The sequence below is a fragment of the Stegastes partitus genome, unplaced genomic scaffold (genome assembly GCF_000690725.1).
Source record: "Stegastes partitus isolate 25-593 unplaced genomic scaffold, Stegastes_partitus-1.0.2 Scaffold1165, whole genome shotgun sequence".
Lineage (NCBI taxonomy): Eukaryota > Metazoa > Chordata > Actinopteri > Pomacentridae > Stegastes > Stegastes partitus.
The window spans coordinates 32,277-56,581 of record NW_007578896.1 but is presented as its reverse complement, the minus strand read 5'-3'; the positions used below and the strand labels follow the sequence as shown (position 1 = coordinate 56,581).

The following is a 24,305-nucleotide window of genomic DNA, read 5'->3' as shown; positions in this document are numbered from 1 at the left end:
GAAGCTCTTTGGTAAAGAATTGGATTTGAGTTAATGCATTTTGGGACAACGTTTAGTTCAAGACCAACTCGGGTTCTTCGTAAAGTACAATAAGCCTTTAAGTGGGTGGAGGATTCTCAAATGTAGAATAATTTAATCAATGTGGTGCTCAGAAAAAATCTCCACCAGGCTATCTGTAATCTAATGTCAGCCCACTTTGTTTTCTGCTTCTATTGTGTCCCTCAAAAAATTGTATAGATCTTGAGAAAAGGCTTAAAAATTGGCATTTTCCTTCCCTTTTCTTTTCTTTTCTTTTCTTTTATTCATAGGGCACGGGGCTTTCTTGCAGATGTCACACAGCAAATCTTCCCAATGCGGGGCCAAAGAGAGGATACAGAATCTAATAGATGCTCTATTTTTATCTATAGGTGTCACTCATAGCGAAGATGAGAACACTAGCTCCCGAGTAGACGTCTAACCTCTATAGCTCCGAGAATAGTAATGTGTCACAAGGATTCAGTATCGTTAGCGGTTGGGGGGGAGAGAGAGAGAACGCCTGCTGCACAGAAAATGATGTGTGGACTTGTCGTCTTGGGCGTTGTGTGGATGTATGCCAAATCCTGCCTTCTTGTTTATGACAAGTTATGTCAGAGAAGAATGAGGGCCCGTACAGTATATGAGGTCATCATCTCCTCATCACTCCACCCATTCGTCCCCTCCCTTTATGTCACGCTCTTTTTTTTTTCCCCCCTCGCTAGTTTTCTCCATTCTCTCACTCTGGAAAGTACTCGATATTCATCCCCGTTTGAGAAAAACATTAGGTCGCGTACTCCTCAACACTTGTTCTCGCCGGGTTTAATTAGGTGTCTGATAGGCTTTTTAGTTAACGTTGTTGTGTGTTTTTTTTGCTGTAATAAGAAGCACATCGTTTCTTGGCGGTGAAATCGTGCCCATGCTCCGTGCACTTGCCCTTTGCAGGCTTGTAGCTGGAGGCTAAGAGATGCTCAGCAACCAGTGTCATGTCGTACAGAGACTGTGAATCCACAGATATTTTGACGTTTGTTAGCCCGGGAAGTGATCCCAAACTAAGCTTAGTGCCAAACTTACAGAATGCTCATGTGGATGCTTTTCTTTCTGCTAGTATTATTTACCATTATTATCAGCCTAATTGTCACTGTATTGACAGGACAGTTTACTCCAGTTTTTGAAGCAAAATCTCACGAGTGCGAGCCAAATACAGTTCTGTATTAGCATAACACTCCCATACATTTTATTGTTTTCCCTCTGTTTACCAGTGAAAATACATAAACCTCGATGGCAGCAGTTAATGTGCGACGTTACACAATCGCAGCCGCATAAACTCTGACATTTACTGCACAGACAAGGGAATACAAATAAGCACAAAACAATAAACAGTATCCACGTTGGTGTGGTATTACCCCGCGGGGGAGGCTCCGGCTCAATATCCGTGCTGTGCGTAAATTCCCGCTGTAGTTTCTATGCTAACTCGGATGTATAATATGCGAAACATGATGCAGAATGAGACGGTACAGCTCCATTGTTTTGTGTGACCGTGGCCTTGTTTTGAGGATCTCGGTCATGTAGATAATCGGTTCATCTTGGCGAGGCCCGTGTGGAGTGGAAACCGGGAATGTGATCAACAGATGTCTCATTGTTAGAAAATAGGAAGTTTGAAAATGCTGAGATGCACACACACACACACACACACACACACACCGACCGTGCACGCTCCACCCTCTGGAGGGTAAAAATGATGCTGACCACCCTGTTAATTATAAAGCATTTCTCCCGTCAGGCCTTGCTCCTGACATGCCATTAATCACACGTGCTCTCCCCTCCTTCGCCGCTATCGATTGGTATAATTATGACTCTGCTCTGTTCTGTTTTTGTTTACTTCCAACTTTTTTTTTTTTCAGCCGCTCTTCAGCTTTTGTTACCGTTCTCCTCCTCTTCCGCCGCTTCCTTTCTTTCCTTCCTTCCCCTCTGCCGCTCCTCTCGCCTCGCTTTTTTCCCTACCCGTCCTTTTCATAGACGGTAAAGATTTATGATGATTGCAGCGCAGATAACATTTTCTCTTTCACACGGTAAACATCAAATTTGTCGGCTGAGAGCATCAAAACAGTAAATGCGCCCGATGGATCTTCCTTTCTTCCTCTTTTACACCATGTCTGCTTTTAGCTCTGTACCTCTCTATCACAATTTTTTTTTGCCATTTCAGATGAGTCCAATCTGAAGATGAACAGCGTGGACCACATCCCACAGACCTTGGCCAGTCACATCCGTCTCCCGGAGGAGTCTCAGCCCCAGGGTCTGGAGGGAGGCAGCGTCGTGCTGCATGGAGCCGATATGCTGAAGCCGGATCCCAGGGACACCTTCTACAGCAGTAAATCTGCCACTCCTCATTTCGTGCTCTCCCCCCTTTTTTTTTTTTTCTCCTCATCCTGGTTAAATGCCTGATAGACTGTCTGGCTCACAGTCTCTGCAGCTGACATTTTATCTGTATTCAGACATGTCATTTGGTCTGGCTGGCTGTGCTCCATTTCTGGTGTGTTTTCCCTCCTCTTTGTCTGTCATTGCCTCGATCATCTCTCACCTTTCTGACTCCTGTGTTTGTTTAAGACGGAATCCAATACACATATTTGTTTGGCCGAGGTGTCAAATATTTACCTCCTCCTCTGTCCGTCTCTCTCTCCTCAGCGCCGATGATTGACCCCTCTCGCATGGAAAACGTTCTCCCGGCCTGTCTCTACTCTCCAACCTACGTGGTCAAAGATTTTCCCATCGCCAGATACCAGGGCCTGCAGTTTGTAAGTAACCTTCCCTCCCGGTCACAAAAGAATGATGTTTTTCTCTGAATCAGTTTGCGGTGTGCATTTTAATTGCCCGCTCTTGCTTGCAGCGAACCCTGCAGGGTGGTTAGAAATGCATCCCTTTTAACCCGCTGAAAAGTAGCTCATTACAGAGCAATATTCAGATCAAGTGGACGGAAAACAGAGAAGCCGAATCCATGCTGGTTACCACTGCATCCTTCCCTTTGTATCCAACAAAGCTTAGAGGAAGAAGGTTGTAGGTAGCGTTGAGCGCTGCTCCCCCCTTTAGGGCAACACAAGTTACTGCAGCTGCTGCGAATGAAGTTACACAGCAAGTTCATGTTAGATTTGAAAGGTAGCAAAATGCATCCTTATGTTGAAGGGGTTGACTGACATTTGCCCATTTTCCAGGTCTATCTGTCTTTCGTCTACCCCAACGACTTCACACGTCTCACCCACATGGAGCGAGAGAACAAGTGCTTCTACAGAGAGTCCCCGATCTACTTGGAGAAGTAAGGGCACTATTTCGTTTATCTCTCCGAGAGCCGAGCGAGCATTTGTCTCTGTCTTGTATATATGAGCGAGTGCACTGATTATGCAGAATAAGTGGCCAAGTGTCTGTGAATTTGATGGCGGTGATTCATGCGCGCGACCTCTCGCTAACAGATTAAGTTTATTATGCCGCGAGGCACATTGAAACTTCAACCTGCTGCTAATACATGTGGTCTCGTGTGTGTGTGTGTGTGTGTGCGCGTTGCCTCTTGTTTGTCTGCCAGGTTTGGTTTCTACAAATATATGAAGATGGATGAGGAAGAAGATGACAGACCATTCTTCTTCCCCAACCCAGATGGTAACTGATAATGAGCAAACACACACTCACGCATGCACCCAGACACACACATTAATAAATATACACATATGTATGTACGCTCATTCAACTCGTAGTCTCCTTCATGTCTCCAGACTTCCTCGAGGAAGAGGAGGTGGTCGATACGGAGGACGAAGCAGAGATCATTGGCACGCAGCCGCCCAGAAAGCCATCTCATCCCAGCCAGACCAGCCACACCTCAAACCCGTCCCATCAGCACTCAAAGCCGGGGCCCACGCAAGCCGGCAGAGAGGAGGAGGAAGAGGAGGAAGACCCCAACGAAGAAGAGGAAGGAGCAGTCGATAGCATCATACACCGCAGAGAAAGGAGACACTTTCCTCACGGCGACCGACAGATGGGTAGGGATTTGGACAGAGACTGGGGAAGAGATCACACCAAGGGGAGTGTAAGACAGGACCCCAGGATGGGCGTTAAGGAGGCCCAACCCAGGGCTCATCAGCCCGATATGGACACTGTGGTCCGGGGTCGCTCTCTTTCCTGGATCCACTCTGATCCTGCAGAGCTGGAGCCTGTCAGGAAAAGCGGGGGAACAGGTGGTGCAGGAGTGGAGAAAGGAGGTGAAACCCGGCCCAAGCTGAGCAAGTCTTCACTTCTTTTCCCCCAGAAGTCCTCCCTCTCTGCCCTCGCCAGCCGGGCCAGGCAGATCCTCAGCAACTCCGCCCACAGCAACAACCTCCACGATAGCAACAAGCTTCCTGGAAACAAGAAAGAGAAGAAAGAAGAGAACAAGATCTACATCACCAGACCGAGGCCCGCCAAGGAGCGAGAGAAGGAGAGGGAGAGGGAGCAGCGACGAGAGAGGAGGGAGGAGAGGATGTCTCGCCACCCCAGGGAGGTTTTTCCAGGTGTGTTTTTGTACCAAACTGGGAAGACCACAAGGCTGGTCAACCTGGGTGCCAAAGGACATGGTGGAGGAGGTGTAACAGGAGGTAGGAGCCTGATAAGTGCCCCTCAGCTCTGGCCCAACCCTCCTACAAAAGAAGGTAAGGCGTCTCCTCACAATGGAAGCATCAACCTACAGAATGAGAGTGTACATAAGTCTTCAAGCAAGGCAACAGGGGCAAAACAACCAGAGAAAAGCAAGAGGAAAGGCGAGCACCGGGATTTAAAGACTACCGTCACGACAGATGTGTCCAGGAGAGGAGACCTCCTGATCCGCCTGTCCAATCACCAAGAACCCCCTCCTTCTCCGGTTACCCCACCAAGGGCAAACTCCACCGAAAATACAATCCAAGGTCAGTCAAGGGTCACGTCTTACCTCAGGACCTCAGAGATTACAGAGTCCCAGCAGCAGCCAGACCCAGAACCCAACCTGGCCGACATCGACCGAGATACAAACCGCTCTAGCCCCGACCCCGATCCCGAGCCGGAACCGGAGGAGGGCGAACTGTCGGACTACAGCTACGAGGAGGTCGAGGCTCGGCCGGGCTGGGCAGAGGAGAGCATCAACTGGCAGAGGACTTTCTCGGTCAATCCGATGGACTTTGAGCTGCTGCGCTCTGACTGGAATGACCTGCGCTGCAACGTGTCTGGCAACCTGCAGCTGGCGGAGAGCGAGGTGGTGGACGTGCTGGCGCAGTACATGGAGAAGCTCAACGAACGCAACGGAGGGTGAGTGTGAAGCCGAGACAGTGAGAATATCATGAGACAAAGGGGGCTTCTGTTTCCCTGCAGCCTTGTAAGTTCAAATGTGGTTTTTATGTTAACCATAATGTGAAGATCAAAGCAATTTTACTCAGAGCATGTTGGTCATGCCCCGGTGCTTTGACGTCTTGTTAGCAGACCTCAGTGTGCTGATTACCATTTTCCGCTGTAGTGCTTATAAACCTTGATGTTGCTTGCGTGAGGTGGCTTCTCTCTGTTTTCGTTGTGCCCCTTTTCTTCTTTGCCTCCATTTTTTATTTTTTTTTGAAGCGTTGTACCGATGCACAAACGATAATTAACACAGTTGTGAGAATGATGCAAGAAACGCTGTTTTGTACTTGAAGCCCGTCTCTGTTTTCACAAGATGTTCTTTATCTCTGCCCCAGGATCTACACCCTGCTGCGAATCATCAATGTGGAGAAGCGGCGCGACTCGGCGAGAGGGAACCGCTACCTCGTGGAGCTGGAGCTAATGGAGAGGGGCCGCAGCGTGGTGCGTCTGTCAGAATACATTTACCTGCTGCTTCACCGCGGCAGGCAAGGAGAGGAAAGTCTGGAGAACACTGACTCTGCCCCAGCCTCGGCACCGGCGTCGGCGCCTTCCTCCGCCACGCCCAGCGTCACCACGCCGCCGCCGCCTCCTTCTACGAGGTCCCCCGTCCGGCCGGGAGCGACGCCCTGGAGCACTGCCTACGCTAAGCCTCTGCTCTGCCAGCCGGTCATGCTGCAGTGGAGGAGGGATGTCATGGTGCACTTTGTGGTGCCAGGTCAGTCATCCATAGAAGATGCAGCAGGAATGCATCATGAAGGGGATTGTTGTTTCTTTCATTCTTTTAATTTTTGTTTTCCCAACTTGCCACCGTCCACAGTGAAAAACCAGGCTCGCTGGGTGCAGCAGTTTATCTCTGACATGGAGAATCTTCACCGGCAGACAAAGGACGACAATTTCAGCATCATCATCGTCGACTTTGAGAGCGAAGACATGGACGTGGAGCAGGCGCTCAGGGAGAGCAGCGTGCCGAGGTGTGTGCACGCGACTCCAGCGGCATTGTGATATGACATTTCTTTAAAGGCTGCCATGTGATTTTAGGTTTCTGTTTGTGTGGACAGATACGAGTATCTTAGGAGAGAAGGGAACTTTGAGCGCTCAGCAGGACTGCAGATTGGAGTGGACACTATTGAGGTTAGCAACGCAAACACACACACACACACACACAGACGGAAGACAACAATATGTGAGCTGGCAGGAAATAAAGCCACTCACTGAAGGTCAGACGCTCACACTGACCACATGACCTTTCACTGGCTGATGGACAGACAGAAAGAACACTCATGCATAATGAATACATCACCGCTAGCCTTTATCTCCGAGCCTGTCCCCCAGAACCCAGATGTGGATGACGGGGAGATGCTTAGACGGATAGATGCATTTCTTCTGTCACTCGTACGCCATAGCTGTCACATCCAGTCCCTTTCACAGGTTATTTTTGTGCATGTGCCCTTACGCCATTCTCCGCCTGTCTCTCCGTCACACCCGCGTGCACACCCACCTACGGGAGCTCGGAGCAGCTGGAAATTTGGACAGACGTTGATCCGTCAGTTGAGTGTCAGTGCTGTCACAATGGGATGACAGGGCTGTCACTCACGTCTAAATGACCCACGGGCTCTTGAAGTGAAGACAAGCCACAGCTAATGCTGAGCCCAGACTTCTCCGCTCTCTTTAATCCTAAAATCCCACTTTGGGCACATGCGAACATCCAACTTGCACTCGCACATGCTTGCACCACATTTTCTTTTCCTCAGACAAAGGAAAGATTTAGAGATTGTTTAGATCAATGAAGCTGCACCTGAGAGTTTGTTTGCATTTTCTCCACAGGACAGTCACAGCATCGTGTTCCTGTGTGATTTGCACATCCACTTCCCCCTCAACATCTTGGAAAGCATCAGGAAGCACTGTGTGGAAGGACGTCTCGCTTTTGCTCCCATTGTCATGAGACTCAGCTGTGGGAGTTCACCACAGGAGCCTGACGGTAACACACACACACACATCTGTACTCATATTAACATAGTTTTTTTTTTTTTCCGTTTTAACTTTGAACAAAGTTTTTGGTTTGACTCAGACATCTACTTTGAATTCATGGCGCAGGTTTTCTATTTACATATATCATAACTACACTAGCATTAGAAGCACATACTTGTGGAGGCATCAGGCTCTCTTTTTATCATAATGCTGATGCAACATGGTGAAACGAGGCTCAAAGTTCTCTCTTTTTTCTTTTTTTTTTTTTCTTTTTTTTTTGGTTTTCTCAGGTTACTGGGAAGTAAACGGTTTTGGCCTGTTTGGAATCTACAAGTCCGATTTTGATAAGATCGGCGGGATGAACACAGAGGAGTTTAAAGATCGCTGGGGCGGAGAAGACTGGGAGCTTCTGGACAGGTATTATTAAAAAAGATTTTCATTTTGAATTCTCTGACCTGGCAAACTCCACACACTGTCTGGAATAAAACCAAAACTATCCATTTATCTAGAAATTGCCCAAATAAAAAACTAGATTTTTTCTCTCTCTAGGGTTCTACAGAATGGTTTGGAAGTAGAGAGACTACGCTTGAGGAACTTCTTTCACTACTACCACTCCAAAAGAGGCATGTGGAATGCCCAGAACAAGAAAACTCCTAAAGGATAGCGTCCCCCTGTTGGTGGGAGGATCCTCAACAACAAAAAAAAAAAAACCTACCTGCAGATCCACTGTGTGTGTGAGGGAGAGACCTGTAGGAGCTCACTCACTGCCTGAACTCTGCCTTTTTTCTCTCCAAACAGGCTCCTTTCAGGGACACCTGTGTTTCGCCATCGGGCCCTGTTGTGTGTTTGTCTGTACGAGGAAACGGGAGTCCAAATCCAAAAACAAAACAAAAACAAATTTGGAGGTGTTTCTCTTTACACAGATAGACCTGAGTCATCACTTTGCCTCACTGACTGAACTACTGTACAGAGAGAAGAGAGTTATTTTTTTTGTTTCTCCTTCTCTCTGTCCTTTTTGGTGCAATGTTTTCAGACAGACTGGAAAGCAGCTGTTTTTGTGAGTGTGTGTGTGAGAGTTTGTATGTGTGGGTATGTGTAAATATATATATATATATATAAGTGTGCGTGGGTATGTTGCCGCTGTGTGCGTGCGTGTATGCGTGTGTGTGTGTGCTTATGACGACAGGAAGCACCTTTTTTCTAACAAGGAGATGTGAAGACAACCTAAGATCTTTTTTCTAACACGCTCTCACGTGGGAGCCTAATAGAATGTGTGTCAAAAATGTTATCCAGATAGTTTTCAGACATGGTGGCGTAGCTCGAGTAGAGGATCTCTTGTGTTTGGTAAAAAAAAAAGCAGTATTTCTAAAGACATCAATTACTACCTGTTGGATATCATTTACCAGAACGACTGAGGTGCTGAACTTCTCCTTATAACTGATATTATGAAAGTTTTCTAATCAGACAAAAATAGCCCCGTTTGTTTTTTTGTTTTTTTGTTTTTCAAAACAGATACGTCATATTTATATCTCTTTCTGTCCCTCTCTCTCCTTCTGTGTCGCTTTTATTTTCAATTTATTTCCTTTTCAGTGTCGCGCTACTGTGTGTGTTTATGTAATGTCAGTTTACTGCGTTCATATTAATGCTCGCTATTGGTTACGACTTGATTCATTTTGTTTTATTAAATTTGTTCTGCTGGTAGTTATTTAAAAAGGGGGTTTTCAATGACTGAGTAAGAATGCACTAATATTCGGGGGTGCTATTTTCTGTTCCAAAACACTGAATCTGTGATCACACCTTTAAACTCTACTGATGATATCGTCCGTTCGCTTCAAATACCGTCAACTGGAACAGAAGGAGAGCAGAGGACAACGGAAAGCTTTCTGACGTTTGATTTGCTGTTATTGTTTAAACACTTCCTGAGCTGAGTGTTGCATTTCAAATATTGGATTTGAGGGATGAAACCTTTATTCCTCATATTAATACACCCACAGAGACAGGGAATGCTTAGCTATTGAAAACACTGACGCTCTTCTCTTAAGCTTGTATTAAGCTCTAACAGAAGGGAGGCCAGTTCATGTGTCGGACACAATGTGGCAAGGCATGGCTGTTTCACAAATGTGTGCCTTTATCAGGGTTTGGCTGCAGGCAGTTTTTAAGCTACTCTCGTGACTGAAGAGGGCAGGGACAGACAGGAGTACGTTATTTATCAGCAAGCTGTAATGTCACTGTAAATTTAGATACACTGTACAAAAAAGAGGGACATATGGTTGTATTTAATGAATTACAGACGTGTCAGTGTGTTTGTTGTATGATGTTAAAGTAAAGAAGGCTAGATATGGGTAGAGTGGAGGTTCTTGATGATGTGAAGTGCTCGGCTACTGCTGGTGAGACCGACATGGAGGGAGAAATGTTAAGAATGACTACTGAGTGGGAACAGAGGGTGTGATGGAGACTCAGTGGCAGCTGCAGTCAAGCAGGACCCCACCTGCTCCCATTATTTTGGCTGGAGGCCGGGGCTCCTAATGCCTCTGTTTATGCAACATGGTACTTATATTGACGGGGAGTGGCTGGAGGGCTCTAGGCTGGACGTATACAGGGATGAGAGCTAATGATCTGTTATTGACTACATGATTGTCAAAATGCCCTCCAAGATCCTTTTTTGCCTCTACAAAAAAGGTCTATACTGTACACCATTTAACACTGACATGGGACTATTTAAAAATACAGCAAACACATTAAATATAAGACTATATATATAAGAAACTAAATGAAAAAAGGAATATACATTCCAAGGTAATTTCTGTGAAATTGTTTTGTAGAGAAAAGGTTTTAAGAATGTATTGTACTTTTATTTTGATTTGTTGGTTTTTTGCAAATAAAATTTTATGCTTACGTCCGGATAATATTTTAGATGTGTGTGTGGTCCTTTTTTTATATATGTATATATTATTAATATTGTTGTCTCGTTGTTGAGGATTTGTTGAAAGAGGTTAAAAAAAAATACAATCTTCATTCCCTGTCTGACCACATGGTGGTGCTCCACACACATAAGCGCATGTATCTGCAGAGGCAACCTGGTTAAGGATGCCTTCAAACACATTGAAATCAAGAAATGAAATACATATTTCATGCAGAGGTGGGTTGGTTCAGCATAGAGGGGAACATAATGTAAATGAGTAGACACTCACGGGTTTCAAAGTCCCCCTCCTACACATGCATACATATCAAACACTCGGTGTCTCAGATCACTTCCTCTATGCAAACGTGTGTGTACCTCATTCTGAACATGTAAACCAGGTGACTTCATAAAGCATATATACACAAGAAGAAGCTGAATAGGTTTCTATGAATTCCATTTAATTCACTACACAGCCTGCCAGAAATGTGTGATTCAAAACTTTCTGTCAACCTGTTGAACCTAATTCTTGAGGTGTTTTTGTTGTAAATATACTGTAGAATAGTAGAATTAGGACATATTCAGGCTATACCTAAAAACTACTTAACGTGTATTTTGACAGATTTAAGCAGTCTCCTGTGCACTTTTATTCCTCGCTACAAAACTACACAAGTAAACATGGCATCTTGTCAAAACCCTCCACAACTCTCTGTTTTCTCTCTGCTGCTGACATTTATTTACCCATTATGAGTTCAGTTCCTCTAACATCACTTTCATTGTGTTTTATGACTAATGCTGGGAGAAAAGCAAACATTATGAAACTAACATTTTACATTCCCCACAGAGCTGACATGTTGTTGGATCACATTTGCAGAGTTGTTGGTCCTCCCCCCCCCTACCAGTGTACCACTTTGTTCTTGGTGGTGGGCTGGCTTCACGCCTGCCTTGCACACACACACAGAGAGGCCATGAGGTAATAGTGTCCACACCATGAGGTCTGCATGAGGCAAGCGCTAACCTCCTGTGATTCCCCCCTACATACAAGCTGTGTGTCTTCTGCTTTGACTAACAGCACCAGAAAGGGAAGGGGGGAGGCGAACTGGACTGAAAGGTTGACTCCCTGCTCAGTTCCCCTGACTGAGTGATTCAGGAACCTGGGTCTGTGAGTCAGTTTTTCCACTTTGAATACATACGTAGTGTGTCCTGTAATGTCTGCATACATGCAAGAAAACATTCATCACTTTCATGAACTGTTGCAGCCTCACAGGTACGGCGAGTTACATGTTCGGCCCCATTATGTAACAGAGCTGGACTTTAGGTATTGTGGAGACACACCCTACCTGTCTGTGTAAGTGTGCAGTGATGAGAAGCAGGTAGTCACAGGCCTCTTCGACATGTTTGCTTTATTTCACCTCAAGCATGTTACGGCACTTAACCCCGAATTACCATCAGAGCTGCGTGATGATTCAAACATTTCGCAAGAGGATTTTCTCAGACTTTGTTTGTAAAAGCGAGAGCTGCCACTTTATTTTTTTGCTGGATTCATACTGAATGAGCATAAAGTGGACGGCTAGTTAACCGGCACACCATTACTCAGCTGAACATGAATGATAAAAATGGAGGAAGAGTTTTTATTTATTCTCATTTAAGCCATTTCAACACTCCTCTCTTCCTTGTAATTCAAAATACGCTCTTAAAAGGCACTTTTCAATGAAAACCCTAAGCCTCATCAAATCAAAGTAAACACTGCTCCACCTCTTAAATCATTGCCAACGGCTTTGCAGAGCCAGTTTCTGTTACAGGCTGCAGGTGAGATTAGCTAATGCGCAGGCAGCGAGCCAAGTTCCTGTGAGTAAACGTGAGATGATAACTTGTGTCTGGCTGATTTGCATTTTGGTTCAGGTAACTAAAGCAGAGGAATTTTCCCAGACTCTAATCATGCATGGAGAACCAGCCATGAATTTGTGGATCATTTAGTAAACATGTTGTTGATTATACTGAGCTTCTCAATATTACATTTAAATCTCAAATTGTAGTTAAAATCATAGTCATTTTGAATTGCAATCACAACACAGCTGGAGATATGAACGCCTTATGTAGGTCACACATGTTAAAGGACTTTGTTTGATACTCATTTGGGGCAAAACAAAGTTTACTTCTCTCCAAGTTGGGGAAAAGCTTTGGACTGGGCTCTGATTGGCTGTCGCAAAAGCCATCCGTCTCCTGATTGGTCCGTCAACCGCTTCCGTGTTGTCATTCAGCAGAGGTCCCTCCTCGCGCACATCTGTAGCTGAGTCTCTCGCGGCAGGCTGCTCAGGACGAGGCGACGTGAGAAGAGAGCGATGAAGTGAACTCGGACTTTTCCACCGATTTAAAAAAAAAAAAGAAACAACAACAATTTTCCCTTCACTGAGACACAACACGGAGCTTTTTGTACGTGTGTCAGGCTGAACTCAAAGAGGTCGGAGACATTTTCGTCGACTTTTTAAAGACTTTTGCTCGCTGGAGGGAAGTTTAAATCCCAGTGCTGGCCGGAGGGTGAAAGGTGAGCCCGGAGCCACTTCAGCTTTCCACACTGTCCTGTTTGGTTATTTTTAAATTTCATCTCGTGAGATTTTTATCTGCTTTGTGGTATTTCGCCGCCGTCCTTGCACTGAGCTCCACTCGGCAGCATGTCAGACAAGTGCGCGTAACCAGTTCATCCAGCTCGACGGCTGCTTCACCGACTTCCAGGTAAACCGCCGACCAGGTTTACGTCTAAAGTTTCCCCGCAGCAGCAGCAGCCAGTTGGACAATAATGGCTGGTTTGAGCAATGTCCACATGAAAACCCTGGAGGACCTGACGCTGGACTCCGGCTACGGGGCGGGGGACTCCTGCAAATCCCTCAGCCTGTCCTCCTCCAAGTCCAACTCGCAGGCCTTCATGACGGCCCCTCACCGGGGGAACTGGTGGTACTACTCCGGCTCCATGAACAGCAGGAACAACAGCTGGGACACCGTCAACACTGTCCTGCCCGAAGACCCGGAGGACATCTTCTCCAAGTGCCCCCGCTTACCTGAGCTGGAAGAGTTCCCCTGGACGGAGGAGGAGGTGGCCCGGATCCTGCGCAAAGTGGCCGAGAGTGGGAGCATGAAATGGGGGCCCACACCTGTGTTCTCCCCGGAGGCTGTGAGGCGGCTGTCCGCTCTCCTCCGCAGGGCTCTGATCCGCATCTCCAGAGAGGCTCAGCGGCTCAGTGTCATGCACTGCCGCTGCACACGCTTCGAGGTGCAGAGCGCCATGAGGCTGGTGCTCAGCTGGGCTCTGGCCGACTACTGCGTCTCCGCCACGGTCAAGGCTATCTCCATGTACAGCATGAGCGCGGGTGAGCTGCTGAGGAAGGGCAAGTCCGCCCGCTGCGGCCTCTCCTTCTCCGTGGGGCGCTTCTTCCGCTGGATGGTGGACACCCGCATCTCCGTGCGCATCCACGAGTACGCAGCAATATGCATGACCGCGTGCATGGAAGCTCTGGTGGAGGAGATAGGAGCCCGGGTGCTGATGGCCGAGAGGGGTCATTCGGGGCCGGATTCGGGGTCAGGGTGCGCCCCGGTGAGTGCAGAGGCCCTGGAGGGGGTGGTGAACAATGACGCGGAGCTGTGGGGAGTCCTGCAGCACTATGAGCACCTGATCTGCGGGAAGAACGCCAATGGTAAATATATGTCAAAGTTTCCTCTCAGTGCTCTGACATCAACAAAGTGGCTGCTTGTTCTTGTGGGAAAATTGACAGGTTTAAGTGAATGTTATGCTGTGTGGTAATGCATGTCAGATTTCACCCCAAACTTTTTTTTTCTTTCTGTCACACACTCTCCTTCCTGAGTGCTGGTCACAACTTTCCACTCTCTCACAGTGGAAAAGGTGAACTGTGGCCGGCTGCTGGATACAATAGCAGCTCTTTGTGCATGACCATTAGATGGATTTGTTGCTGATTTGACTTGTCAGAATGGGAAAATAACATCTGATATGAACAAAGAAGGTATTTTCTCTCAGACCAAGTGGATTCTGTGTTGTACAGTTGAAAGTTGATGCTAAATTCTTCACTCTCTGAGGTCAGTTGCAAAATTAAGTGCTCACGTTTTTTTTTTCTCTGCAGAGAGCCTTTAGAAGCCAGGCAGGAGGCTAGTCTGTTGACACTGCTCTGTGTTTACGCTGACTTCACCTCTCAGCCTCTTGCTGTGTTGGCTTGCACTCCTTTACAGTCCTCCTTTTCTTCCATTTCCTCATCCTGTGCTCCTCTCCTCCTCCTGCCGGACTGATCCCTTTCGCCCACCACCATCCGCACATATCTTACATCTCCCTGCCTCCCCTCTCTCTTCCAGCTCCAGCTGTGCATCCTGCTCCCTGTCCATTTGTTTCCTCCTCCCTCACATCCCTCCTCAATCAGCTCTTTTTCTCTGGCCTCTTTGTCAGACCCTAGTATACTCATAGCGCTCTTTCCATGACTCTTTTGGCAGCCCAGTGTTGAGTTGATTCATGAGCTTGTGTTGGGACAATGTACCCAGCCTTTGTTTGTGGCCCACTACCAGCTCCCTGGAGCAGAGCTTTTTACTGCAGCACAATGGCCTTTTGTTGTGTGATCGTGCAGCTTAGCCCAACACAGAGGGAGTGAAAACAAATGCTGGAGACACACACACACCAATGTACATTATACACAAATCAGAGAGCGAGCTAGAGAGACAGAAAATAACTGGAGACAGGCTGCAATTAAAAGCGTCACTGCTGAATTGAGTTAAGACGTTATCATGCAGGAGCACCTTTCTGTGCAAGTATGGCATGCGTGTGAAGAAGATTTGGACATGCAAAGGGAATTCAAAGTGCTACTGAAATGTTTAACAGGAAAACAGCATAAAATGAGTACAAAATAAAAGGTCTGGACAGGTTTAAAGCAGAATTAAAATGACCTAAAAGTGGCACAATAATTAAAAATGCTGGGAAATGAAATGCTCTTTAGCTTAAAGTTATGGCTACTGTGGCGTTATATCTGAGTTCCAAGGGGAGCAGATTCCAGCAAAAAGCCATTCCACTGTGTTTGGTTTAAACTATGGGCACCACCAACTGACCAGTCCCTGCAGATCTGAGCAGCCTTCCGTGCTTGTACTCAGTAAACATATCTCTGATATATTTTGGGCCCTGACCATTGAGAGACTTGTAGAGAATAAGTAGGGCCTTTATTTCAGTTCCATATTTAACTGAGAGCCAGTGCAAAAGATCTCAGAATTAAAATGATGTGTTCTCTTTGCTTGTCGGTGGCGTTTTGAATAAGTTACAAATGGTCTTTTTTGGGGGAGGTCAGTAAGGAGTGCAATATAGCAGTTCATCCTCCAAGCAATGCAAGCATGAGTGAGCTTGTTTGGACGTTTCTCATTTTAGCTTTTTTTTTTTTTTAAGTGCCAGAATGATGACTTAGAAGAGCTGTAACGCTGACAAATTTGTGAAGGTCTGAGATCAGTCAGCATTTAACAAACAATACTTGCCCACATGCATGCACACACTTACTCACTGATACCTTAACATTTCAAATTCTGTGCAGCTTCCACTGGTTTTATCATCACTCCATTTAAACCTGCAAGTGTGTGTGTGTGTGCAACAATCTGGACCTGCCTGTTATCTGGCAATATATTTGAGTTGGACCTATTTGATTGCAAGCTAAAGAGCAGCTTTTGTCCCAGCATTTAACCAGATGTCTTTTTGGTTGGGCCTATTTTGGTGAATTCAGTCACTGGTTTTTGAGAAATACCAGTATGTGTGGTGTGTGTGTGTAATAACAACAGACTATTATTCTGACCACCCTAGCTTTTTATAGGCCCTAGACTGGGCTGTGGAAGCCACATGCCCCTCTACCACCTCACCACCTGACACCCCACACCCTGAAAGTGGCTTTAAGCAACCCCCTGCTGCCGTTTCTCCCCCCACCACCACCTTCCAACAAAAAGCAACGATCCCTTTTCCTCTCTCTAACCAGAATGGTAGACTACTGATCATATGGAATGGCACAGTCTGATAGAACTCCTCCCTCTCACTTGATTTCTCTTCGTCCTTCTAACTCTTTCTCTTTCTCAGGGGCTGACCCACATCTGGAACTCTTTAAGACAGAAATGACTTCTACGGCTCCAATAACAAAACTGAAAACTCCCTCCCTCCTCTCCTCTCCTCTTGCCCTCTCATGCTCGGTCTCGCTTTTGGCTCTTTCTCTCTTTTTTTTTTTTAAAACTTTGCCATTGCATTCACGTCCACTTCATCTTTATCTGTTTATTTCTTCTGGTCTACAGGGAGTGCATTAGAGGAACCCAGTTGTGATGTGCCAGGATCTTATTCATTACTCGTGCACACACTGGCCCGAGCACATTCGCATGCACACACACACACACAGACCCTGAAACCAATTTAGCCTGCATGTGTTCAAATGGCTCCACAGCACTGGTTAAACTCTGCGCACAATACAGCTATACAGAGGAATCCATTTGCCATTCATTTCTCCTCACAAGGAAATAGCATGAGTGAGCTCTTCCTGGTATAATTTGTATTGATAGTTCTGTGGGGCGTTTTAAAGTGCAGGGCAGTAGCTTTACTAATGGACAGTGGAAGTGGCTATGAAATCATTGATCTTCATGACTGGCACACAGATGCCTGTTAAACTTTGGTCTGGCCGGCTGGACGGTTTTCCAAGTGTAACTCCATTCAAGTGTTTTTTTTTTTACAGTTCTCAGACTTTGTAGTTGTTTTCCACAGAGGCTGTTGTAGCCCATTAGTTAGATACCCAAACTGTTGACTGGAGGGTCATTAGTTGTTGAGCATAGCTGGTAGCACTATCAGCACCACTATTGCGGTTGCTTTATGGTTTGACTGTGAATAATTATTGCAAAAAACGTAGTCAAAGAGAGCAAAAATAATGTACTTGGATAGAAAACTGTAGATTTGGTCTGGTACGAACAAAAAGCAACATTCAGTTTTTCTGCTCTATAAAGGTTATACTGCTAGTATTGGGTTTGGGGTGCACTGACAGAGTATATGATTTGCTACTCAGTATTTCCCTAAATATGTATTTAGCCCAGAAAGAGGCGTGGGAACAGTGGGCAGAAAGATGCAGGGAGAGCAGCCCAGCACTGTGGTCACACAGATGGGGAAACCAGCACTCTGAAAATACACTCCCTGTTCCACAAATCTGGAGCAGGATCAAATACAGTTTTGGAAAATATACGAGCGCATTAATATTATGGTGAAATAACCTGAAATCCATGCTTGAGTGTCAGGCATGCTGCAGATTGGCCCAGGTATCATCCAGCTTATGTTTTGCTATATAGATTGTTTAAGTGGTGAACACTACCAGCAAGTCGTGTTTAAACAGTTAAGACAATAAGTCGTATAACTTCAGTGGATAATAGGGGTTAATCCTTCACAAAACACTACAATTCATGTTTGTGTGTGAGAGTGTTGTGCATGTACCACCCCGGGCTACACACACACACTCAGTGATGGTCCATGTCACTGTTTGCACTGACTTCTTGGCTGGTACCAGCTGTAAAAACACTGACCCATTAGAGTGCTGGTGCGCACATGTGTTTCAGTGTGTGCTCGTCTGTGGGTGCTTACATTTATTTTTGCGGGTAGGGACCATTCTTGGAAAACCATGAGTAATGCTTTTACAGATATGACACCACAAATGATTCGTCTGGCTATTACAAAACCAATAACATGGACTCGGGAGCCTCCCATTGATTTCCTATCCTCTGATGCAGGTCATTTAGTTTGTGAAATTAATAACAATCATGTCAAATAAGTATCTTAGCAGATTGCGAACTCCCCTGTGTGTAGCTTAGTTGCTGCTCTTTATTTTTTCTTCTTCAAAGCTTTACAGTCTTTATTCTGACCTCTAGCAACGCTCCTCCTATTACATTACAGCCGTATGAGTCATGCTTCTTAACACTGTTTACAGTAAGCCACTGATAGAGAGGAGGAAAAGAGAGATGGGGATGACAGATACTCAAGAGAAAAGGGCCAAATGACATAAATAGAGACACAGAAATAGCGACTGCAAACTTGAAAGCATTCGTGCCTTTGCATCTTGATTTAGTCTCACATTCTTGGACGGCAGTACTTGAGGTTTCAGCCACAGAACAGGAGAGGTCAGGTTGATATTGAACTTCTTTGGCTTGTTTCCACTGGAATATGCGTAGCAGGTGTGCCCCGTGCGTTACCGCAAAGTCCGGGCTCCGGCTCTCAAGGGAATCTGTCCTCCACATTGAGCTTGGGGTTGCAGCCTGAGTCGCTAATGAGGGAAGCAGATCGACTGGCTGGAGGACGGTTGGAATCTTGGACCAGATAGCTTCGTGCATTGCCTGAATGGTAGCAATGGTTTGAAAAAAAGGAACCACAGGGCATCACATCACCCCAGTATTAAGTCTGGCTTAGAGACCGCGCTGCCACACACACCTGCGTCTGGCTTAGTTATTATAATGTTGAAGTCTGACTGTCAGGTGTCAGAGGTCAGGAGTTAAAGGTTAATGGTAACCATACTGGCTGGACTAGCTGGATCAGGTGCTCACTTAGCAATGATTTAGGAGTTGTCAGTGACTTAGTTTTCTACATATTTGTGTGGAAATTTCATGCGAGGCTAGAAAGAAGCAAATGCGCTCTCTTTAGTGTCAAATCAAATTAGTTGTACTTTGGCAAAGTTATGTAAGTTTTTGCAGTATACTTGATGTTAAGCTCAAAGGATCAGAAAACAGTTCCCTGGTTCTTCACTGTGCTTTTCAGAGAAAATCTGTACTTAAGATTAGTTGACAAATCTGTAAAAATGATCCGAGTCTTGCTGGACCAGCAAACTTCTGATAGGCGTTCACAATTTAGGGCCACATCCACTGATGGATTTCAGATAAGCTCATCTCTAATCTTAAAAGCCGGGAGGAATCATTGACTGTTACACCGAGTATATACCATCAGCAAATGACTTGTGTGATGGTGCCGCTATCTGAAAGAAGATTCTGAAACCTCCGACCAGGGCTGAATTTTGTTATCGAGGATGATCAACAGAAAATGCTGCACTCGCAAATCACTTAAGTTTCTTTGGGTGATACTGGCCTTGGTTGCTACAGGTAACAGGCGTCTTTTTGGGCCATCGTGACCACTTAACTGGGAGTTTTAGCAACAAATGCCAGAGAGGACAACGGGGTGGGAAGGCAACACCACCAGTAAAGGTTATGTTAATGTGCGAGGCTGAGGTGGAAGAAAAGGTGTCGTCTAATTCTGCAGCCCAAACCGAACGAGGAGGGGAGAACCAGAGCAAAAGGATTAAGCGAGGACTTTTCTCATGTCACATTTTGTTTATATGTTTCTATTCTACTGATTTGACTCGAGCAGGCTGGTCTGCCTGACTTTTACACAGCAAGAAGTGTATTCATTTCTTTTTTGCTAAAATTACCTGAGGTTTAAACATAAAAAAAACACAAATAAAACACATAATCAGTAACCTGTTCGGGATGTTGTCTTCCAAAGAAACGCAGGTCACACAAAATTCAGTGTAATTGTGATTTACAATGCAAAAATGACTGCGTGCTCCTCAGTAAAATAAGTAAATAAGCCTTTTATTGTACATAATTCCACATCGGTTCCCAGATCTCACAAAAAGTAAACTTTGAGTAACTCCGAGTCTGTGTCAAACCACAAACACCCTCTAAAATAATCAGTTTCCCTGCTCCTCACTCTGGAAAATCAATGCCAACGATCACATTTCTAATTGCTAATAGGCATTAGCTGGCATGCATCAGTTTCTCTGCATGTGTGCTCTGGCAAAACTGAAGGCGGCCGCTGCAGTCGATACAGAACCGTTTTGTGGGTGATTTGGTTGTAATATTTAATTACACACAGGCAGATCAGATGGGTCGGCTTGGAAGACGTGGGGAGAGACAGCATGGAAGCCGATCAGGGAGTGTGTAGCTTAAGTGGAAACAGATTTGTGTGACCAGCGATTGGATATAATAACCCCTCGCTGTGTTCTCTGGTGAAATCTGTTGGAGTCGAGCTGACTTAGCCAGGTTGGTAATAGCCGAAGCTCTGCAGCAGGAGGAAGACTTTGTGTCTGTGTGCAGGATTGCTCCAGTGTCGGCATGTTTGTGTGCCAGAGGAAGGGCTGTGATCAGCCAGCACTGAGAAAAAAACAGAAAAAAGACACAGCTTCTTTTGGATGTTCTTCTGCCAAGTTCGGAAAGTGATGCTGTTTTTTTCCCCCCTTTTAAGTCTAAACTGTTGTTTTTGTAAACTGACTGAAATAGGGAGCTTTTGTGATGCTTTCAGTGACCTCTTTGTCCAGCGGCGTCAGAGAAGCAGTGTGCGGAGGCTGAATGGCAAAGCTTAGATATATTGCACTGGAAAAGCAAACACTCTCGTTTGTGGACTCGCCGCTGTGCACACAGGTCTATCCTCTGGTGATTTTCACTGCAGCTATTCACTTGCATGTGCTCTTACGCTACTGTACACACAAGGGGACTTGGGAATTCACACAATTACTGTGTAATCACGTCAGTCTTGCGTGGTCTAGATAAATGAATTGAAGATTTTTCCTGTTAGCAATGCAAAACAAAAAGCTGCAAAATACATTTGAGAACACATCTGTGCATTAATAACTAACTTCTGCACATATACACACATGCTAAGACAGTGCAGAAGTGATTCAGCAAGGAGGGATAAGATGCCTTTCCTTCCGACTTTAGTGTACAGAAGGTGGAGTGAGCATTCAGCAGACAAAGACACTCTGTTAAGAACTTCTGCCTCTTTACCGTCAAGTGTCTCCAAGTTTGGTTTTTAAAGCCTCAAAATCTTTTAAAACAAATAGACAAATCGCTGCCCTACTTTTTTGTATACCTGCTCCTAACAATGACAAATCAGGACAAGCCTCACAGCTCACCTCACGCAGGTTGAGCAATAGTTCGTAGTTTGCGTGATGCTTGGAAGCAGTTTCTCATACTCCCCACACAGCCAGCCAATTTTCCAGAGGGAGAAGCTTGGGTAGAGAGGTTAAAATGAAAGGAGTGAAAAGAAGGCTAAGGGAAAATTAACAGCAAGCATTCACGACAAGCCTTTTTTGTAAGCGCGCCAGATTCGGTGGGCGCCGTGCCCGTTCTGGTACGTTGGCTAAGTTGTGTGCATGTCATAACTAGGCCATCGCCAGCCTTTGACATTCTTCTGCATGTTTTTTGCTTTGATGTCGTGCTGTCTCTCTCCCATCTCCGACTCTTGATGGTATCTGTACTTCTTTGAAAGCTACTGCAGTGTGCATCCATTGGGTTTGTGTGTGTGCGCTGGCCTGAGTTTGATTGAGGGCTGACTGAGCGAGAGTTAACACAGACATTCAATCAGAGTGATGCGTGGAGACTGGGAGTGTCTAGTTCTGTTTGACTGAACCCAAAGAGATGCAGCTTTCTTTGCAGCGAGTTTTTGCTCTTTTATTTTCTTGAAAAGTCGATTGACCGCTGACAGGAATGGGTGCAGTGTGATCTCACTTCTGCTGTGAATAGGGATAGTGCTCAATCTGTCGTTTTTTTTTTTTTTTTTTGTCTTTCCTTTATACCTCGCCGCCCGCCCCTCTCCCAACTGTCTCCCTTTGTCAGACGCTGGAATGTGTTTGTTTGCGAGCCGGCAGCTTCATCAGCAACAACATGTATGTAAACACTGAGGCTCAGCAGCTTGTTTGAACCACTTTTTTTTTGTTTTTTTGCCCACATCAGAGGACTCATCACCCTCCTCCCTCCCAGCTGTGCTGATAACCAGACTGTTGTGGGTTGAAGTTACTGAGATTTGACACTGTCTCTCTCATTACTTTCTATCGTACTTGCTTATCTGTTCTCTGACCTCCATAGCTCCACGCCAGGCTCCTGCGACCTTCTTTTGACTTTTTTATCTTCTTTCTGCTGTTATGGGAGCTTATTATCAACCCACACTGATTACAATCTCTGCTGCTGGCCCTCACCTTTGAAACTTTGCTTGCTCATCTCTTATCCTCCTGTGCCCTACTTCTTCATCCACTTCCAACTTTCTCTTTGCAGGTACATCTAAAGCATATTGTGTTCTTTTTTCTCACAACTTTTGCTTTTCCGTCTCCTAAAAACATCACCTGTTGGGTCAAGGTCATCCAGATAGACATGTGGTGATTGAAAGAGCCACAGCAGCACACACACACACACAGCATATTTAGACCAACACCGTGTACAGTAAGGCTTCCTGGAATTCCCTTGTGGTTAGTGGAGGGAAGGAGCCCATTTAGAGGGCCATATGGAGAGCACATGTGGGCATAGGAAAACAGAGTCTGTCAAGACAGGACACCCTCCGCCGTAGTCTCTCTTTCTGTCGATAAGATCTGCACGGCACATTCAGCGTATGAGGACTCCTTCCTGTAACCAAAATAAACAGTTCAGATCCTATAGGTAATCAAAAGGAGATGTGTGTTCGGGGGGAGATGGAAGCGTGACTTTAAGGATCTCCACCGTATACTGTGACATAAGCACAAACATAAGGGCTTAGATCATGTTGGCTGGTGTCTTCATGGTGGAATTAAAAGAGTCCTTATTGCACATAATCACCGTGTAGATGTATTAGATGATTGTGTTTGTGTCCATGTTGTGTTTGCACGGCGATAAGAAAAGTCTGCTTTGTTTGTGTTCCTGTGTGTCTCTCTCTGGGCATGATCCCCACTAATTTTTTGGCTACATCTGTGTATAACTGTGTGCATGTGTGTGGGCCCATGTCCATGTAAGTATGTGCTCAACTTGGATTGTGGATGTGTTCTGTGAATCAGTGGGCTCTGTCTATTCAGCCACATCTGCTCTGTGTCTCTCTGGCCTCCCTCTTTCTGTCTCTATCTGCGTTGCGTTGGCCATCTGTGTGTCACCGTCGGGTCACAGACAGCGCTGGACATAATACACACCAGCAGCAGCGGCGGCGGCGGCGGTGGCCAAGTTTCCTCTCCGGCTTTGATATAATCTGCCTATTGAGCTGTGGATGGGTGAAGGGAGAAGATAGAAAAGGGAGTAACGTGGTATGTGGAGGAATTTCACACTGATGAAGGGACGCTTTGTTTGGTGGTGTCCAGAGAAATGAAAAAAAAAAACTTGGGCTAAACAGCTAAATACTTGTGATGATGATGGGTACATGTTGTAATTCCACTGTGTCTGCACAACGAGTGAAAATAAATTAGACTCGAGTATCCTGAGTGATCTTGTAGTGTTTCTGTCTTTGCACGTGGAGGCTGCAGAGGAAGTCGGTCAGACAGCAGTTAAACAGAGCATGACTTAAGCCCGGCACAGCGCACCCGTCAATGCTTTCCCTGCTTCTCCACCCCTAAGAGCAAAATATAGCCTCTAAAAAAAACCCTCACATTGCCAGCATGTTCATCAGCTCATCAAGCCTGATTCAGTTTAACTCTACGCAAGCCCGATGGGATTATTAAACATGTTGGGATTAGACATTTATTCCACCCGCATGGCCTGTAGACACAGGAGTGATTAATTTTGGCTCTATTGAACAAGTATTCTCATTATTTTCCATGTGCTTTTCATTAGGAAAAGGTCCATACAGCACATATACTGTAAATACATATGTCTACGTGTCAGTGCCCCGGCCTTGTGGTGCTTCTGTTAAAAGGTGTTGTAAAAGAACTCTCAAAGGCAGCTTGACACTAGTTAAATATATAATGCAAGACCCAGCCGAGCAATCGCCCCGACAGAGGTCACAAAGGAGGAAATTATGGAGCTGGAAAGGTCAACACAACTTTTTGCCATTAAGCAAATACACTAACAATTAAATTCTTTGTCTGTAGTTAATTGCCTGCTTTTGGCAGGAAACGCCTCCACTGGTGAAGTCCTCGAGCCTCTCAGCAGTCCGGTCAGGTGCTAAGAAGGGGCGTGTGTGTCTGCATGATCGAGTCGAAGGGGGGGGCAGATGTGTTAGGAGTTTAAGGTGTTCAATGGGGAGAGAGTCAGCCTGAGGGTCAGCGAGTCATAAATAATGCAACACTCA

General features: G+C 45.7%; 2 protein-coding genes across 2 annotated transcripts in view; both read left to right on the top strand.

Moving 5' to 3' along the window:
- Positions 1 to 8,026, top strand: part of b4galnt4a (beta-1,4-N-acetyl-galactosaminyl transferase 4a) — a 155,013-nt gene extending 146,987 nt beyond the window's left edge. The window contains exons 10-20 of the mRNA XM_008296912.1: positions 2,219 to 2,383; positions 2,698 to 2,807; positions 3,222 to 3,322; positions 3,587 to 3,660; positions 3,774 to 5,310; positions 5,730 to 6,109; positions 6,212 to 6,365; positions 6,453 to 6,525; positions 7,219 to 7,372; positions 7,653 to 7,779; positions 7,912 to 8,026. Of these exons, the coding sequence (XP_008295134.1) occupies positions 2,219 to 2,383; positions 2,698 to 2,807; positions 3,222 to 3,322; positions 3,587 to 3,660; positions 3,774 to 5,310; positions 5,730 to 6,109; positions 6,212 to 6,365; positions 6,453 to 6,525; positions 7,219 to 7,372; positions 7,653 to 7,779; positions 7,912 to 8,026 (2,990 nt within the window). The remainder of the gene's footprint in view (positions 1 to 2,218; positions 2,384 to 2,697; positions 2,808 to 3,221; positions 3,323 to 3,586; positions 3,661 to 3,773; positions 5,311 to 5,729; positions 6,110 to 6,211; positions 6,366 to 6,452; positions 6,526 to 7,218; positions 7,373 to 7,652; positions 7,780 to 7,911) is intronic.
- Positions 8,027 to 12,469: 4,443 nt separating this feature from the next.
- The window catches only part of abtb2b (ankyrin repeat and BTB (POZ) domain containing 2b), a 44,004-nt gene continuing 32,168 nt past the window's right edge, over positions 12,470 to 24,305 (top strand). Inside the window, exon 1 of the mRNA XM_008296911.1 lies at positions 12,470 to 13,950. Coding sequence (XP_008295133.1) covers positions 13,059 to 13,950 — 892 coding nt within the window. The 5' untranslated portion in view covers positions 12,470 to 13,058. The remainder of the gene's footprint in view (positions 13,951 to 24,305) is intronic.